The sequence below is a fragment of the Amphiura filiformis genome, chromosome 16, assembly GCF_039555335.1.
Source record: "Amphiura filiformis chromosome 16, Afil_fr2py, whole genome shotgun sequence".
Classification (NCBI taxonomy): Eukaryota; Metazoa; Echinodermata; class Ophiuroidea; order Amphilepidida; family Amphiuridae; genus Amphiura; species Amphiura filiformis.
In genome coordinates, this window is record NC_092643.1 from 55,206,333 (window position 1) to 55,226,481 (window position 20,149).

The 20,149-nt window shown below is 39.8% G+C and overlaps 2 protein-coding genes across 2 annotated transcripts in view; one reads left to right on the forward strand and one right to left on the reverse strand.

Annotated features, from left to right (window-relative positions):
- Positions 1-3,331: 3,331 nt before the first annotated feature.
- Positions 3,332-13,791, reverse strand: LOC140136228 (solute carrier family 52, riboflavin transporter, member 3-A-like). The gene is given in 4 exon segments (XM_072157950.1): positions 3,332-4,112; positions 9,494-10,426; positions 10,428-10,813; positions 13,653-13,791. Coding segments are annotated over 3 exon segments (1,509 nt in total). The 5' UTR covers positions 10,734-10,813; positions 13,653-13,791; the 3' UTR covers positions 3,332-3,842.
- A 4,956-nt stretch (positions 13,792-18,747) lies between these two features.
- LOC140136229 (deoxynucleoside triphosphate triphosphohydrolase SAMHD1-like) overlaps positions 18,748-20,149 on the forward strand; it is a 35,513-nt gene continuing 34,111 nt past the window's right edge. Inside the window, exon 1 of the mRNA XM_072157951.1 lies at positions 18,748-18,869. The gene's annotated coding sequence lies outside the window, so the exon portion shown is untranslated. The remainder of the gene's footprint in view (positions 18,870-20,149) is intronic.

The following is a 20,149-nucleotide window of genomic DNA, read 5'->3' on the forward strand; positions in this document are numbered from 1 at the left end:
GCTTTCCTTTTTGCGGTGCTTTATACAAGTCCACAGAAAAGGCCCAAATACCTCTAAAAAGATTTTGCTTTTGACGGAACTCATCCACATGCAGAATAGGACGCCTCAAATCAAACTTGAAATCCTCGAGCAGAAAAACGCCGAAAAGGGAAAGCTTTTCAGCCCGTGGCCCGGCCGCGCGGGCCGCGATAAGGAAATCAATTTTAAGCTTTTGCAAAAAAAGGGTAACCTTTTTAGCCACAAGTCGGCGTTAAGGGTAGCCTTCTGATTTTCATGCTTTGTCGGAAGCCGTTTTCAAACTGGTATTTAAAAAAAATAATATTACCCCCAGGTCTGTCCCGCATTTTGCTAGAGAGTCCAGTTTCCGTATGTGGATGCACCATCCGAAAGCTTTATGATGACTTGACTGAATAAGCATCATTGAGAATTTTAAAGTCATTTTTAGTATTGTGCCAATTTCGGCGGCCATTTTAGGTGCCATCACAGAAGTACACTGATAGCTGGGATGTGTTTTACCTTTACCTTATCTTGAGAAGTATATTAGGCGGCAGGCCCTAAATTAAGTCAAAAAGTTATAGTTTGGTTCAGAAAAGTCCCGATATAGATAACTTATAGTCTTTTTTCAGTATTTGGTGGTCATTTTGGACGCCATTTTGAAAATACATGACATGGGACTGGTTTTTTTTTCTTTATATCAACTTGACTTTATGCTGGGCTCTTTAATTAAGCTAAAAATGTTATTTTGGTTCAGAAATAGTATTCATATATAGTGATTACCTGCATTTGGCGGCTATTTTGGAAAGTCCCCCTTTGGGCCAGTTCATATTTTTGGGAAAATCCTGATTATGTTTTGGGTCGTCTTTGCTTTAGTTCTGGGGGTGCAAAGGAGGTGCTTCTTTTGCATATTCCTCCACTTAACTGGCTCTAATTAATGACACTTTACAGCGCTATTAAAATGATTAAAATTAACACATTGCCATTTCCCTTATCACCGTTTTATTGAATGTATAAAAATAAAAAATAAAACAAATGATCTTTAATACATAGTACTGTTGAAGTAATTACTAAAAAATAGAGTACTGATAATGATCAGCTTTCAAGAAAAGTACATCACATAAAGAGGGGTCTTTAAAGTGTAATAATTACCTGATTATTATATGCTTTAATTAATTAATTGAGCTAAAGAACCTTTGGGTCAATTGAATGTGAAACATATATAACACCTTGTACTAACTTTAGAACATTATTACATGTTACTAAACTTCTAACTTTTTATTGTATCTGTTCTACTGCTTTGCATTGCTTGGATATGCCCTTTGGCACAAACAGCTTCTTTGTACAGGTATATAAGGTACAAAAAAATCCTTTACCCTCCCCCCTTTGAACAGTGTAGTAGTTGTATGCAGTTTGCTCAAGCATATCAATATACCTGTCCCTTGCCTTTGATGATAAACATTGAGGTCAACTCATCTATAGTACAAGAAAGAGGTTACAGTGTTGGCTACTCAAACAAAATGTCAATTGTGACCTACCCCTTTCCCAAAATCATGCAATTAGTATGCAGTCTAGTGTGCTTTTACTAGATGCTAATGATTAAAGTGAACAAGTAATTCATATCTAGTTAAATGTGTAAATTTCTGGAAACATTAATTTTTTTGGATATTACTAGAATGATCATGAGTGCCCCAGATGCTTAGAACATTACGCGGTGGCGCTATTACAGTAACCATCTACACACACTCAGATGATGGTGGATGCGATATCGGCAATTTTGACGTCGCCATTGGATTAACACATAATCATGAAATCTTCACGAACAATTATAAATTTGTTATGTGGTGTCAAAGCAAAATTATCTTACTTCAAAACCGTCGGGGTACGACAAAGTACCCCCACTATAAGTATGTTAATTTTCCATTTGTACTTGCTAACCGTGTATTTTGAAATTTTATAGGGCTGTCAGCCCTGAATCTTCGCCAGCCTCGTACGTCACGTGTTGCGTGTCCTATGCCGCCTGCACACACTAATGAAATCTGATTGGTTTGTGTTGAGGTAATGTGCTATATTTAGAAATGATGTATACAGGTTGAGTCTGATTGGCTTGTGGTGATGCAATGAGATATTTTTAGAAATACTGTAATATCCCATTAATAGTTAAGATTATTGTTGGTACAAAAGTTACCATTATTGTGTGAAGTCTTCAAACTTCGGTTCGCGGTTCTTGTGTGTGTTTGTTTGAGATAACAAAATAAGGCGGTAGTGTGCTTCATTGTTTGTCGACTCAAAGAAGGGCAGACTGAAATATCTCAATCAACGAACTGTGGTATTTTGCTGGACTAACATAGTGTGTTATCTGTCTGTCAAGTGGAGCTTGCACAAGAGATCTCCGAGAGAGGAGCTTACGGTCAACATAGAAGACCATTTGGAAAGCACTAGCTTAGCAGCTAGGATAGTGAAAACATAGTCATCAGGACTTTGGACTGAGATTGTGGTAAACAGAGGTTTACCTTGGATAGACATAGTCCCGGGGGTGGCACTTAACACAAATGACCATACGGGTATGTTCCCCCGGAAATTCCCCCCCCCTTTTTGGATTTCGCAGCTCCGAAAGACTCCCTATGTTTGACCTAAATAGAGCTCCGAAAGACCCTTAATTTTGATAATTTCAGCTCTAAAAGACCTCAAATTGCTCATTCCTCATATTTCTGTTTTTTTCAGGCGATTTTCAACCAAAAGAGCAAGAAAGACCCTTGATTGCAGCTTCAAAAGTCCCCATTTTAATTGTTTTACCGGTACGCCGTCAGCTCCCAAAGACCCACTACCTCAAAATCGCGGGGGAACATACCCACCTACATTTTTTGATGTGCGAATTTCTTCCACTTAAGCTTCAATGTATTATATTTACACGTTTCATGATCCTTTCTTAGCTCACCAAGAAATCCCCCCTCGGTTTCTCAGTGAAGTTCTGCATACACGCCTGCCCTTAAAATACATAGGCCTACTGCAGTGGCGTACCGTGGCCGCCCCAACCCCAGGGGGCTGAAGAAAATTCAATTTTGCCGCCCCTTCCTCAACAGCCCGAAAAGGTTGACCCAATTTTTTTCTCGGTCGTTTGAAAAAGTGAAGAGCAAAAAAATAAAATAAAATAAAAAATAAAGGGTTTCAGGCGCTAGCGCCCTAAAAGCAGCAAAATTTTTTGAGCTTTATCAAATTTTTCCGCCCTTTTGTATTTACTAATTCTTTTTGCCGCCCCCCATCGTTTTTGCCGCCCTTCTTCTTCCGCCGCCCCCTGCTTTTACCCCCTGGGGCTGGCGCCCCAAAGCCCCCCAAAAAAAAAATACGAGCATGTACTGTATTCGATCCAATAACTGCCCAGGGTGCTTAACAAAGTCATTTTGGGTGGGCGCCTATTTTTTAATATTGTTTACATAATTACATACGTAAAATGGCCCAAAGTGTGGATTTATGTGTTTGATACATGGATCCTGCAGATAATGATAAAGGATAATGTGTGGTAAATTTTACCGGTATACTATTAAATTATTATATTGTACTGCACATTCACTGTATAGACGAATCCAACGAGCCAAGTCGTGGTCAGGATTTGGTCGGCCATTAGTGGGTCCCCGGCGCACCCCGGCTTAAAAAATCGATGTTATATTGTATTGTGTTGTAAACGTTCATCATTCTTTTGTCTGCATGTAACACGGGTGATGGAATGCAGTTTAAAATTCCCGCCAAGGACGCATCATTTCATATTTTTGGTGAGATATACTCAGCGGGGACCCAGTCATGGCTGCCACTGAGGTGTAGGAATGCGTGAAATTGGATTCGTCTATAGTTTAGGCCGTAACTGTAGTTGGCATAACCCCATCACAGCTCACATACATATTGTCGGCATAATCAGCGCACGCATCCTCATAGTACCCTTCAAATAAGTATAAAGTATTGACCAATGGGAACATGATTACAGCACCGACCAGTGATCCAAGCTGAGTGACGCCCCCAAACCATATAAGGAGAACCCGGTTGTCAGGTTGGTTCCGTAAAATCCATCCAATGGTGGCTTTTGTATAAGAGAATATTCCGGATACACAGATCCAGGCTAGTACCTGTGACAGAAAGAAAGGATTATAGAAACAGTTTTTATCCAGAAGTTTAAATATGATCATGATGTTATACCTTTCACATCTGTCATCACCTTAACCTTTCTTTGGCACAAGCCTACATGTACTTGCCGTACTGAATAACATTTCATTTCGACATAATGTGAAAGACTTCAAGATTCTAAGTATTTTCTTCTAGTTCAATTTCTAGATTGGGCTATTCCAGATTAAATCCATACGATTACACCCCCCACACACACACACACACACACACACGCCCCCCCCCCACACACACACACCCCCACGCGAAAGACATATGACCTTAAAGACATAATGTACGATCTTATAATATGAAATTGGGGTTGTTGTTTTTTCAAACCTGATTTTTTTTGGATATTTGTAATGTTTACACATGTCCCAATTTGGAACTAAATGGAACCGGCAAAAAAAATAATATAACACAAACAACAATGAATATTCAATGGTATAACAATTTATTCCTAAAGGCATATAAATAGGACAGGGAACGAAATGTATTAACATAAAATATATAAAGGGTTATACAAGGATTACGTGACAATGTTTACCCAGCCTTCCCAAAGTTTATTGAATAATTGTGTTTTTAACATCTGACAACATCTTGATATACTAGTAATCCTTCTTGGCCTCTTGCTCGCTTTCCGTGTTTGGGCTGCCACATAAGAACAATTGATGCTGCTTCATCCTCGCTCCTTGCACAGCGCCCTGCAAACTTCAAACTTCTAGATTGGCAACAGTTTTCCATACAGTACTTTATTGGCGGTGTTTGTTTGGCATGAGACATCCAGTACCTTTCGCAAAAGACGGGTATATCAGCCATCCAAAGCTCTTGTCATTTTGGATGTTATTGTCCACGTTTCAGCACCGTATGTTAGTACAGATTCTACAGTAGTGGTAACTAACTTGATCTTTAGGTCTCTTGGCAGATTACTCTTCCAGATCTTGTCCATGCTATTGCATGCTTTCCAAGCAAGTGCCTTTCTGGTAGGGATAGGTGACCGTGAATTGCCTTGTGGAAAATGGTGAGACGCTTTGATTGTCTTCTTGATGCTAACGATTCCCATTTCAATTTCTCCAGCATTGCTGTGACACTGCCTTTTGACCTGCTTTTGTAGTCCTTTAGGCAAACCTGAGCACCTCTCCTCAGAAGCAACCACTCATGTGAATCACAACTATTATTAACAACCCTTGACCTGGCCCTTTCACTAAATAACAGACAGCAAATTGATCTTGTAAGTATGGATTTTTAATAGCAAGGCATTTGATACAGTACCACGCAATCGCCTTCTCCTTAAATTACAACACTATGGCATTCGCAACGACATCCACACATAGATAGCAAACTTCCTTAACCACCGTAAACAGAGGGTCGTTGTCGGGGGTGAACACTCGGCTTGGACAGATGTGTCAGTTCCTCAGGGCACGGTGCTAGGACCTTTGCTATTCCTCATATACATCAATGACTTACCACAAAACATACAGTCTGAAGTCCGGCTCTTTGCCGATGATTGTGTTATCTATAGGTAAATAGTTCACAATCATGACCATGATCAACTCCAGGATGACCTGAACACACTTGTCAAATGGCAGAATGATTGGCAACTACATTTCAACATCCAAAAATGTTTCGTCATGAGGATCACCCATGCACGTTCCACTAAAACGTTTGATTACAAACTGGGAGAAAGCATTTTATAAGAGACAAAATGCCATCCCTACCTAGATATTGATATTACCATCAATCTTTCATGGTCTAATCACATCAACCCCATACTTCATCTGCAAACAGACAATTCGGATTTATTAGAAGGAACTTATACTCTTGCACCAAACAAATCAAACAAAATTCCTACATGTCACTTGTGCGTCCCTACATTGAATATGCCAGCTCAGTGTGGGACCCCCACCAAAAAGATCTATGTAACAAAATTGAGATGGTGCAGCGCCGCGCAGCGCGCTTTGTTATGAATGACCACAAAAGAACTAGTAGTGTCACTAACATGCTGAAGGAGCTGGATTGGTGTTCTCTAAAAGATCGTAGAACAGCCAATAGGTTAGGCACCGGAGTTTCGCGCGGTTCGCGCAAAAGCGCACATTTTCGCGCATTTGGGTGTCCAAAGCGCATTTTGGGTTCCATTGAGAATGTTCACGATTTTGACCCATCGATAAGCTTAAAGTTAAAACTTACGATTTTATGCCCCAAATCGGCAGCATTTACAAGAAAATTCACGCAATATTGGTTCTAACTTCACTTATGTACATCAAAATACAAATAACGATCATTAAACCAAGCATAATGTGGGGAAATTTGCCCTTGCTTTCGACATTTCGATCGACGATTTGTGATGGTCGCCATCTTTATTTTTTATTTTTTCCAGAAACTGGAAATGAACCGGAAGTCGTTCGTAATTGATTGACATGCCACATTGTTTTACCGATGTTTTTTTCGTGTTTTGCATTGAAAACAGGGGATCGCGCATTTTAGCGCATTTTGACCTATTTTTTGGCGCATTTTCGCGCATTTTGAAAAGTGGCCAGCGCATTTTGCCGTTTTAAATCGCGCGAAACTCCGGTGCCTACAATAGGTTAACCACCACAGGGCTAGAGAGGGTCTCCTGCCCCTGCCGGTCGACGACCTCCTTCTGCCGGTCCTACGTCCTTCTAGGCACTCTCATCAGAACTCATATCGAATCATAACAGCAAATAAGGACTGCTACAAGTACTCGTTCTGGCCAAGGACAGTACAAGACTGGAACAAACTACCCTACCACATCATACAAGACTCCAAAGAATTTAAGAATCAAGCAACCAACCACCTAAAGCAACTACAATAAATAGCATTCCGCATGTGCACAACCATTCCTGTTCGTTTGGCTTCACCTGAAGCGTTGGGCAGTATTGCTACAGATACAGATACAGATGTACACCCTCCAACTTATTGACAAAAACTTGGGTGTATGGATCCCACACACTTGATGAATAATCGGTGAGTGGTCGAACCAGGGTTTAAATGCTGTCTCTTTATTAATATGTTGTGGGCATTGGTATAAACATCTTGAAATGAAGCCAAGGGTCCTACTTGCTGTTGCTGTGACGTTGATGTTGTCAAGATGTTTGTTCCAAGTGAGGTTGCTGGTTATGAAAACTCCCAGATATGGGTGACTGTCAGTCTGCTGCAAGATTGACTCCCAAGCATTTTGGGGGGATTGAAGTGCATTTGCCAGTCTTTTTCCCAGGAGACCAGTGTGTTTAAGTCCTCTTGGAGGCACTTGAAATCAAACTCGTTTTGAGCTTCTCTGTATACAACGCAGTCGTATGCAAGGAACAGTAGCTTGCAAAATGTCTTACTTTTGCGTTGATTTGCAAAATAAAACAAAGAAAGGTGATTATTTAGCAGTAATCAACCATTAAACAATCCATTCTAGCATTAATTGTAGGCCTCCGATACAAAATTCTGGCCATACTATGGAACTACAGTAGAAGGTAAGACAGAATACACTTTTAAAACATATTTGTTTTAATTTTTCAGTGCTTCAATGTGGGAAAACGGAAAATCACGGAAATCGTCCAATTTGTAACACGGAATTTAAATTTTGTAACACGGAGAAATCATAGCTTTACCCTAACCCTAACCCTCACCCTCACCCTAAATCTAATCCCAAGACCTAACCCTAACCACAAGACCCTACCCGTAACAATAATGAACCTTGCCTCGGACTATGCGGTTAGAGATATATTGCGGCCCATTATAGTTGCAGTAAGAAGTTAAGCATTCGGCAAGCTGCTCACCTGGATCAGGAGCTACCTCACAGATCGTTCGATCAAAGTTGTCTTATCTGGCCAGTCATCATGCATCAGGTACTTCCTCCATCAATGCATCAGTTCCCCAGGGGTCAATATTGGGCCCACTTTTGTTCTCTGTCTCGGCGATGAGTGTGAAAACCAACTCTACTTCTACGCAGACGATTCCACCCTGTTTAGATAACTCTGACGCCATTACTGCTAGCCTGAACAGAGACCCGGAGAAAATGAAGATCTGGGCAGACAGATGGAAGGCAATGACAATATCAAGAAAGAGGAATCCAACCAAGCTAGATCTTCTGTTTGAACCAAGCTAGATCTTCTGCTTGGTACCACCAAACTGGCTGAGAAGGAGGAGCTTGAGATCCTGGGAGTCATAATCGAGAGCAAGCTGACATAGACAAACCACAATTCTAACGTCTCCTCCAGAGCAGAACAAAAGCTGTGCGCTCTGAGGAGAGTTGCAGATAACCTTGATGGCAGAGACAGAGCAACTGTTTACAAGGCTCAAGTTCACAGCGTGATGGAATACGCCTCACTGTCTTCGCTGAGCGCCAGCGCCACCACTCTAGGACTACTAAACCTCCTTCCAGAGGAAGGCCCTTCGAATCATAGGCGTGAGCGAAGAGGAAGCAAGTACAGAGCTAAACATCACATCTCTCCATCAAAGACGTCAAGTGGCTGCAGCAACAGTCCTCTACCAAATATTTGCACACTAGCCTGTGCAAACCAGATCTGAAGGCACTGCTACCAAAGCCTTTTGTAGTCAGAAGAGCTACCCGCTCCAGCTTGTCTATTCCTTACCATGCTCATTCTAGAACCAAATCTACTGGCAGCATCCACAATGCAGTTCTCGTTTGGAATAGCCTACCGGATGGAGTAGTTAGAGACATATCTGAGCGGCGCACCATCCTTCAAGAGCAGAGTGCATAAGCATCTTATTTCACACGCCTGATGCTTTACTGTACCCCTTCAGTCTTGCTGTTCCTGAGCTGGTGTGAACCACTGATTGGCCCATGTGATTTGTCTTTCATAGTCCCTAGGTGCCTTGTTCTTGACCTGTGGCACTCCTCGTGGGCTATTGTTCACTCTAGCATTTTAAAAAAAAAAATGGAAAAATATTTTAAAACAAAATTTTCTCACAAGTTAGGTAAGACCCTAGGTTACATTCATGGAAAAGAGCTACTAAATTACTAGTAACTGAGATTATGATGGTGGTGGTGCATAGCCTTTTGAATGACTCTCGTATATATCGATATCCTTCCATGTGCCAGCGTTAACAGGCAAAAAGGTTAGAGTCACATCACAGATTTGAGCAACATGTACAACCCTAAAACAAGCAATGTATACAAAATTGTCTATTACTAACCCTAATTTATTTTTATCCACAAGTCATGTACCGACGGCCTAAGATGACGGCAATAATGAGCGCCCCCGGCTACGCCACTGGCTATTACTAACACTAACAGTGTGATACAACCATTACTTCCACTGATTTTGCTTGCTTACATGCATATACACCACATTTGAATCTTTAAAACACTTACTATTAAAACAGAGCCAGTCATCTCTTGCTGAAGAGGTGGAGTTGGACTCATGGCAGCAGTTGCCAAGCAGTAGCTCCCAGCGAAGGTTCCAAGAAATGTCATCACACCGACTAACAGGCGACTCATACTAGGGGCAGCCATAACAATGAAACACGCCACAGGGTTTGCCACATTGGCTAGTGTCGCTGCTAGAAGATATGTGTTCAAACCGTATGCTCCGGCTGAGAAACTCTGTATGGATGGTAGTATCCCATTGCTAAGGGCATTCACAAATCCAAGAATAATGAACAAGTAAGCGTATTGTAACTTTGAAAGTCCACTTGGAGTAGGGATCAACTCTTCTTCCTGACTGCTTACAACTTCGTTCTGCGGTGTATCACTGATGTTATCTATCGTACCATGATTCCCTGTCATACCTTTGCTCCGTTCTTGCATGCCGTGATTCTCGACGCCCGATCCAGAATTACTGCTCTTGATGCCTTGCACCAATTCCGCTCGGATGTACTCTCTTTTTGCTATGGGAAGAACGTTGAGCAACACAAACGCTATGGCGCTGCACGACATCATGCAAAATAAAAACCAGAAGAAATCCTCTGGTGGAAAATTGGCTGGTTTAGCCTGCCTCATCCATGAAGTGCAATTCACTACATAAATTTCATTGCCAATTTCACGTACTTCTTTGTAGGTGTTATCGGCTACACATATATCACCGCCAACACCTTGCCCAAGCGCCACCAAACTTGGTAAAAGCGCGCTGAATCCTTCGCCGACAAAATACCATGTGAGGTACATGTGTTTGAAACGTGCCATAAAAGGTGTAAAGGCTACTGATGATGTGCAGTCCACGATGGATAAGAAGAATGCAAGGCATAACAAAGCGGTGCTGCGAATATTATTGCCAATATTCCATACAGAAGTCACATCCCAAAAAAAACACCATCATCAAAGTGGATGCGATGCCAATTACCATTACTAAGCAGATAGTCTGTACTTCTATCTTTAAACCCTTAGGTGCCCACCAATTAGCTAGTGTGAAAGTCAGAGGTCCTATGTTCGCGACTTGGATAATAATGACGAGCTGCGAAGCCAAGTTGAATCCTTCGGGTATGCCTAATGCTACCAATAGAGGGAGCTCTACCCACATTCCGTTAATTGCGACCCATGATCCAGTGCCAAATACGACCACCAAAAACATAACGGGGAGTCGTTTGAAGAAATCTTTCACTGCTTCAGAAGCCATGGTGGGTTTGGTGTTGGTCAAATGGAGTACTGAAGAACTAACAGCAGGATTCAATATTTAGAAGGACATACCATGTAGATCTGCAAAGTAAAATAAATGGATAGACAAGTAAATCCAGGCTTGTGCATTTTTTGTACATGTATGAGCTTGGAACGCTCCATGGATTTCCCATGGATTTCCCATGGATTAGCATATGTGTCCCTCACGGACCAACCAGGGTAAACAAACAAACAAATTTTCAAGACTGTCAGAATAGAACAAGGAAACATGAATATAACTGGTAACATTTGTCAATGCCATAATTACATCATTCATTATCAATTTATTATTACAGGCTTTCCAAAAATGTGACCATCCACCGCAAACCCAGTGTAAAGACACCAGTGCTTATTCAGAGATAGTGACCAATAAAGCCTTCATAAATCAACAAAAAGCAAAGGAATTTCAAGAGCAAAATTTATTTGACGAGCATGAGATGACAAGTGATATTTATCCAGATTTATTTATCGAGATTTCCACTGATTGACAATCTAAGAAACTCAACAATTGTGACTTTAAACTGGATTCGTCTTGGACGGTCACAAATGTGGGCTCCCAACAGATACCACGATTGCTTTTTATGTATTTTATATAACATTTTTTTCTTACTATATATTCCTTAAGAGTCATTTACGTCACATTTCCTTCAAACTTAACTTTCAAAATTCTACTCGCTTTTATTCGTTGAAACGGCAAAACATACTTTCTTTTCCTTATAAATCGCATAGTAGTACATTTTCACCATAAAAATTCCTCAAAATAATTCAAACCAATACTAGTACTCTATAAACTTTTATGTCCATAAAGCCACTCTCCGAGACAAATAGCCAGCCTTTAGCTGGCACAATCCTTGCACTGATGTGTGGGGGTAGTGTGGGGTGTATGTGTGCTTGTAATTAATTTGTATATACATCCAAATTAGGATACACAGGGGGAAAATACAAGAAATGTGAACATACAATAACTGAGGACGTCCTTGGTGAAATTACTATATTCAGAAGACCGCAAAAGGTCCCCTAGGTGAGGAGTATACAATGTATAGATGTAAGGTCACAATTGGATCAATTTTTTGATTCATGATGCAGTCATGTCTACAGTAGAACTCATCTCGACCTTTGCAGGATTAAACCCCATTAAAAGCTATTAAACCAAGATAACACTCATTGAAGCAGCTCAACTGATTAAATCAGATCTTCTCTGGTTGTGAACAAGTGTCTGTTTTCAATGTGCGACATCGCAATAAAGCTGGTATTTATAGCTTCAGTTGGGTAACCGATTATAAAGGAAACGAAAGGAAACAATGGTATGTGTACTTTTGTTCACGAAATGAGACAAAGACCTGCTTTTTGTTAACCAGCATTCTTCAAAATGAGCAACATAATGATTGTTGACTTAACACGGTTTGGAAATAATTTCTTCATATTTTTGGTGTTATCTGTCGTTTACATATCCTTCCTAAAACACAAAAGTGCGACCCTCTCCAAACATCTAAATTAGCTAAAAATTTAGGACATGTTACAAAACTTTATTTTCTAGAACCTATTTAGAATAATTTAAATGTAGCTTTTACCGTTTTTTTGTGGCATCCTTCAGAAGTGAGCGGTCCGATACCAATATTTTTGGTCAAATCTCCATTCAATTATCACGGGGAGTTGGCTAGCTATGCCTTGCCCTCACTCATATTTTACAAAAGTGCGACCATTTCTGAACATCTAACCTAGCTGTAATTTTAGGTCATGTTAGAGAAATATATTTGCTAGAAGTTTTGGAGAATAAATAAAATATTGACTGGTTATTTTTCACACAGTGATGTTAACTAGGCAAGTGTCCATTCTCCCAACATACATCATTTGTAGGGGTCACGCGTCAATGGTGAGAGCACTGTACTGTGTATTGTGTATAGGAAAACGGACAGTAACTGCAGTATGATTGCAGGACATGTGTATGTGTGTTAGAAGTTAGAAATGGATTTGTGTGTCCTTGACTCATCGGTTATATGTGGGGGGGGGGGGGTGTGACCTCATAGCTCTCCAAATCTTGGATTGACAAGGTGAACTTAAAATCACTTTCACTTCTCAGATAAATAATGATTAATGAGCTACGTACATAAATCTGTTTAGAACATTTCATACATTAAACATGCAATGACTTGAAATTTCATGTCTAATGTCTAAAAACTATTTTGAAGATATCAACACCATACGTATACGTGCCCTTTTATTGGAACACCCTGTATATGTTATGGTTTTCATATTATTTAATGTCATCCGGGCCTGTGTCTTCTTTGTGTCTTCTGTGACAGATGCTGTATATAATTATATGAATATAATGACCCATTAGCATTAAAGGGGCATTTCGTGATCCACAGCCTCATCCCCCCCACTTTTCTCAAAAAAAAGTTGAGATTTTTATATCACTGGAAACCTCTGGCTACATAATGTTTATGTACAAAATATTTCTTGCAGATTAATTCGTTTTGCAAAGATATCGTGAAATTTGAATTTCGTTCTGGTGCACCAGAACGAAATTACAACGCATTTGTCTAGGGAGCAGTGTAATACACATGATAATCATGCATAACTCGCAAACGCAAAATCGGAATCAACTGAAATTTTAGGAATAGGCTTTTTTCGTGGATATGTACTGAAAAATGTCATAAAAAGATGATGCTAGGATCACGAAACACTCCTTTAAAATGCGAAATTTCGGAATTTCTAGATCTATGCAAAGGGGCCTACACTGCCATGTTGTGGGTGTAATAAATCACTTTTTCGGAGAACAAATCTAGTATGCGCCTGTGTATTTGGTCTCATATTGGCCCATAAATGATTAAAACATCGCTCATTTTGGAGATCAAATATAACTTAATGAAAATTTTACCTGCTTCACCGCACACAAAAACTTGTAGAAATTTAATGATGTTCCTTTTTCCTGTTTGGTTGCCAATGCGTACCAAATTATATAACTATATAGAATACGTATACACGTACAGCAGAATGCGATTGATTGGATTTGTTCTCCAAAGAAGACCACATCACACCCACATGCAGCTCCAGAACAAAAGATTCAAGTGCAAAGTTGAAGGTGAAACTGGTGATCTGTAACTTTTCTTTACAGGGTTTGTTTTGCAGATATAACGCACTCATTCTCAAATCATTCTATTGTGCTTAACTTAAACAGATTTAGTCAAAATATGAATATGATACTAGGGTGTCCCAGAAAAAAATTACCGTGCGAATGAATTTTGACATAAGTCGAGAAATATACATCAGAATCCTATAGAATATCAGAATATTCTAAATATCAGCGTGTAGCCCATCTTATTCTGCATCTTATACGTCAATTTTACTGGAATCGGTTGACTGATTGCGGAGAAATGAGCAATTACATAACATAACGCATGTGTCAATTCACCTCCATTGCATGAATTTGGGATCCTCGCCATCATAACATTGGCATTGCCATCATTTTTAGGCTTTTATGTTACATGGTGAGATATATGCAAAAGTGTATTGAATATCGCGGCCATTTTCAAATTCAAGGTGGTGACGAGACCAAATTAGCCAGTCGTTTCATCCTTAAAACAAATCACCATAATATTCGATTATACCATAAGGCCTTCGTAAAATAAGCATGTTATGTCATGATCACTATCACTATCTTGATCTTCATGATCTTGATAAGATGCCTACTCATACACTGCAGCGTAACATGGACAACTATCATAGGCCTATACTTTCATAAATCAGGGGAAGATGAGATAATTAAATGTCCAAATTTGTCATTATATAGGGTTGCAGTTATTGACAGAAAATATAGGCAAACATTACTGGGTAGATATGCATTCAAATTCTATGAATCATGAAGGTTACTGCTTAAATCATGTTCAAGAATAGGAACTAAGTTTTATTTGGCCCGGCTCACAGTGGCCCCGGCCTTTGGCAGTAAATTGGCTGTAGTAAAATATCCAGTGTATTTTTCATATATGCTAGCCTTATCACTTAGTAAACAATTGCACACCAATCAGTAAAGCCTGTTATAATCTTGCGTAATCTCATTGCAAGATTAAATGGGCTAAATAGTCCTTGTCATGTGTTGGCAGGATTAGAAAAAGACATACAAACGAGGGTATGATATATTAGGAATTATTTCCTAGTCTCTTAACCACAGGGTTGTGGGCTACAATAGCTATTCAAGACACATGGTACATGGTACATGTATGTAAGGGATAAACTGTGCATAATAGATGCAAGTGGAAGTGGAATTAGAGGTTCACTCCGTGAACAAAAACACCTTTCACTCAATTCACGTACGGATACACAACATAGTACACTGTGTGTATAAGTCAACAAAAATGACATCTTTAAGGGCTGGGGTATGAACGTTTGGACAGTATTTATTTTGGGACATCAGAGCACATCAGACATATCGAATTGCATTCTGAATACGAAGAATGTCATTCTGATATCAAATAATTTTGATTTTTTGAAATTCGCAATTTAATACACATTTTATGGCAAATCATTAAAAATTGATATTTTTGATATTTAACAGTACTTGAAGTAAACTTTATAAATCTGATGATTTATACTTAAAGTGTATGTAGGTGGGATGAAAAGCCGACGATCAATTGAAAATTTTGACATTTCGTATTGAAGATTTTTTCACCTGTAAGAACTAAATCGCAGGTGAAACTAACAACTCACATTGGGTGTATTTACTTTTGGTGCAAATAAAGCCTATTGTGGCAACTTTGTGAAAAGTAATACAGGTATTCAGGTGCATTGTTGATGACAATGGTTGAAGTTGTGTTTGACATTCATCATTTTGACAGGGTTTGAGATCTGACCCCGGTTTGACTGTCAAAAGTAGAAGTTGCAATAATGTGTTTTCGAGACCAAAATTTTGTGTAGAATTCAAGTCAGAAATCATAATGTGACACTTTTTTTGTATGGAGATGACTTTGATGATGCGGGTCAACAGGCTTGATCGTGCCTGTGTGCATCTACCCCGTGGTATACGGTATTGGTTTTGATCACGTGGTTTCCTATTATCCTGCCTAAGCTCTTGACTGGCATCATTACCAATACCTTTGTCTATACCCTTTGTTAGAAACTTAAAACTTGTAGAAAGCCGTTTCGGTTTTCGTTTCAGTTTATGTTACATAATCGTATGACCGCAGGAAATCAGGTTTGAAGTTACCTTGATCAAAGTATATAAAAGAAGTTTGGAATATCCACGAGCAGAGAAGTCCAACAAGTCAATCTACCTTTGAAAACGTGATATAGTTTCAGAAATAATCCTAGGCTTATTTCCCTGTGAAAAATATAGATCATTGAAATATTTCCACCGAGATGACAAAAGAATAGACACTCGAGTGATTATACACTACTCTATTCATGTGCACATAGCATGCAAGAGGATAGATAGAAAGCTATATGATTTTCAATATAGGCAAGTTGACTTTTATTCAAGTTATTTATTACTCGAAAGAAATGAGAAGAGAGAGAGAAGGGAGAGGGGAAAGAGTGTCTGTGTGGGGGTAAGGGGAGGGAGAACGAGAAACAGCGTAGAGATTATTGGGACTGGGAAATGAAGGAGGGGGAGTGGAGAGCTCGCGATTGGAGCGGAATATTGTGTAGGGGAGAGGAATGTGAGGGGAAGCGGGGAGGAAAAGGAGGTTATATTGGTGGGGGAGAGGGGAGCCTAGGAAAGAGGTATAGATTGCGCTTTCCGGGGACAATAAACTAATTCATTAAGATCCTATTATATAGGCGCTTTATCTTTGCTACGATGGGGAGAATTTCTTCAATTTGGCGACATGGTCCTTATGAAATGTTCAAAATCTTGCGCTAACATATCATCTCCACGGCTTTGATTCTTTTCCCTCAAGGCTCAAGTCTCCCGCGCAGAGAAGCGAAGCGAGGCGAGGCGAAGCGAGGCGAGGCGAGGCGAGGCGAAGGAGGCGAGGAGGAGGGGAGGGAGAGAGGAGGAGAGGAGAGGGAGGGTAGGGGAGAGGAGGGAGAGGAGAGGAGAGGAGAGAAGAGGAGAGAGAGGAGAGAGAAGAGAGAGAAGAAAGATAGAAGAGGAGGAGAAGAAAGATGAAGAGAGAGAGAAGAGAAGAGAAGAGAGAGGAGAGGAGAGGAGAGGAGAGGAGAGGAGAGGAGAGGAGAGGAGAGGAGAGGAGAGGAGAGGAGAGGAGAGGAGAGGAGAGAGAAGAGAAGAGAAGAGAAGAGAAGAGAAGAGAAGAGAAGAGAAGAGAAGAGAAGAGAAGAGAAGAGAAGAGAGAAGAGAAGAAGAGAAGAGAAGAGAAGAGAAGAGAAGAGAAGAGAAGAGAAGAGAAGAGAAGAGAAGAGAAGAGAAGAGAGAGAAGAGAGAGAAGAGAAGAGAAGAGAAGAGAGAGAAGAGAGAGAAGAGAAGAGAAGAGAGAGAGAGAGGAGAAGAGAAGAGAAGAGAATGCATTGCATACAGGAAGATGCACATGATTGACGAGGGAGCATAAAAAGCTGCCTGAGTTTGGATTCAGGAGACATGTTCTTATCGTCCCAAATTGGCTTCAACTTTGTGCAGTTGTTGCTTGTACTATTCTGGATACACTCTCTGGTTTCGAACCTTCAATGAAGGTTCTTCATCTGAGATGATTGAACCAAGATATTTGAAACTTGGCACTGCTCCTAGCCTCTGTCCATTTTCTCAATCACCTCTTGGATGCCATTGTGATTCTTAGTCATCAGCTTGGTCTTTTCAGCACTGATCTCCATGGCATACATTTGAGATGCTTGGTCTAGTTCTTACTCATCTCTCGCAAATACATCAATGTAATCAGAGAAACGAAGGCAATTTCCATCCCATAGGCCTACTGACGTTACCAACATATCATATGATCTTTCAAAAAATAGGCAGGATAATATATAATAAAAAGCGGTGACGGACAACCTACTTTGTTGCAAACTCTCTGCAGTTGCATCAGCAGATAGGCGAGGTCTGCTTATTTTCTGTTGACAAGGGGCAATCTTGAGTGAACGGCTCTTTTTAGAGATGGTAGTAATTCAATTTTCATAATTTCCTATTTTGGATCAGATTATTATAGTGGATCAGATCATGTCACATATTATGCCAGGAAGCATGCAGGTTATATAAATTATGTCAATGTTCTCCTTTTTCTGTTAATCTTTTAGGGATTTTATCATATGAATATCTCCTATCATCGGCCTCCTTCACTAATTCAGTGGCACTTTTTAAGAAGAACACACTCTTGCAAAGATATATGCCCATGTTTGTTTTGATCCATGGAAAGTAACTTCCTAATTACAGGAGCTAGTGACAAAATTGATCGACGTACGACCATATAAGAAGCCATATTCCTTTTTATTTCACTTCATAAGACAGTTTGAGAATGCACACCTTGATCTTAAAAGCTTCATGTTTTCTTTATCGTGTAGAAATGGTTAATTTGGAGGTATTAAATTTGCATTAGGCCTATGTTCCGTTTGCATTTAGTATATCATTTCAAATAAAAAGAGAAACTTGTTATAGCCTATATAAAAGTTTGAGACCTATGAACTTGGATCACCAAAAAGGTGGCATAACACAAATTTGGAAAAAAAGTAGGCCCCGGATTGAAAAATGGTCAGAACGGGTTTTCAGGTTCAGGAATGGCTCGAAAACGATGATGGCGCTGTTTAAACGCCCATACCTTGAAATTTAATCGGAAAACTACCCGTACATAGGCCTATATTAAAATTTTCATCGATTTACAATCGATTGGTGGTAGGCCTACTTGTATATTCAATTTGTTGCCGAAAAGGTCACAAATCGAGCAAAGAAAAGACGCGTCTTCCCCTAGGCGTCTTTACGTGTGTTTCAATGGGACGCTGAATTGGTGGTATGCGCCCTTAAATATCGCTTCGCATGGTAACGGAAATGAACGTATTACTGATTGTATATTGCCCAACACCAGATAACGTGATTGATTTGCGATCGTTCCTGACTCACGAGAACGTGAACATGGTGAAGAGCGGGAGCTTGGAAAATTCAAGTTTCTTTGGTCAAACCAGATGTAGCAGTATTCCTAGAACCTGCTGAGATTAAACCGAGGTAAGTTGCTTGCTCTTTAGTGCAAATAAATTTCAGTGACTGCCACTATAACTAGCATTTTTCGAAGTAAGCTTACCGGTAAGTATCATTAAATTTGTTTTAAATTTCAATCCAAATCAATCAATTGTATTTATCCATTCAAGCAATTAAAAGGGCATTTCGTTTTCACATGCTCCAATATCGTTGTTGTGCCTCCAGGACTAGTGACCCATGGCGTACATGAAACCTGGTGGGAATTCCAATTGAATGAACGCAGCTTTCAATAGCGTGACGTTTATTTGCATACACTGCGCGATGTACGCCAGCGTGTGCGACTGCCTGTGAGTAACGCGGAAGTGAATCCAACCATGCCAATGGCGCACTCGTGATTGGTTAGCATCGTATCCTTGTGTGCGTTTGTGTTGTAATTTGAAATACGCGATATACGATCGCGGTTGGATCGAGTGCAGCTGGTGAAAGCTGCGTTCATTCAATTGGAATACCTACTATAGTTGTGCGTTTAATGCATTCGATGCTAGAGACAGAGTGCTTTGCAATTTTTTGCACCAGAGGTTTATTATTATTTATTCTGTTGATGTTGAAATTTGGAAAAAGTTATTCTTCTGAGTCAACTGTAGTTCGCAACACAAACTTAAATAACGGGCAAAACAGACACATCATTTATCGGTATGACATTTTCGTATTGGTGCTGCCCTATCTAGAGCTACTACGGTATGGGTTCCTCGTACTAAGTCAACTGTATCTTTTGAGCAAAATTTGTCTATAATTTGGACAGTCTAAAATTTTGCTGAAGTGCAATTTTAGCAACATTTTTGATGCAATCGCCTGTCGTGATCGGCTGTGTTTACTTCTGACTGAACTTCCATTGCTTTACACAGTGTCATGCTTTGACAGTGAATCTGCCTAGATTTTGAATGCAGTGGTCTCTAGCGTACAATGTGGCTCAAAATATGCTAAGGTGTCATATTATAGCCATATATTTTGACATCTTTTTTTTAAATAATAATTATAGAAATGGAATATTTGCTAGTTTAGTGGCAAGTTTAGGTAGTAAAGACATAGCATACACAATTTAAGTAAAATCCTTTCACTCTAAATAATAAAAAAAAAAAAAAATAGCTGTAAAAATGCCTATTTTTACACTTTTATTTGTAACATGCCAAGAGGCGCCTTTTTTCAACAGCTTTTAATTTTTTTATGGATCCTTATAGAAATTCATGTGACCTGTTTCCCAAAATGGTGCAGTAAACCAATAAAAAAACCAGAAAGAGGCATTATGA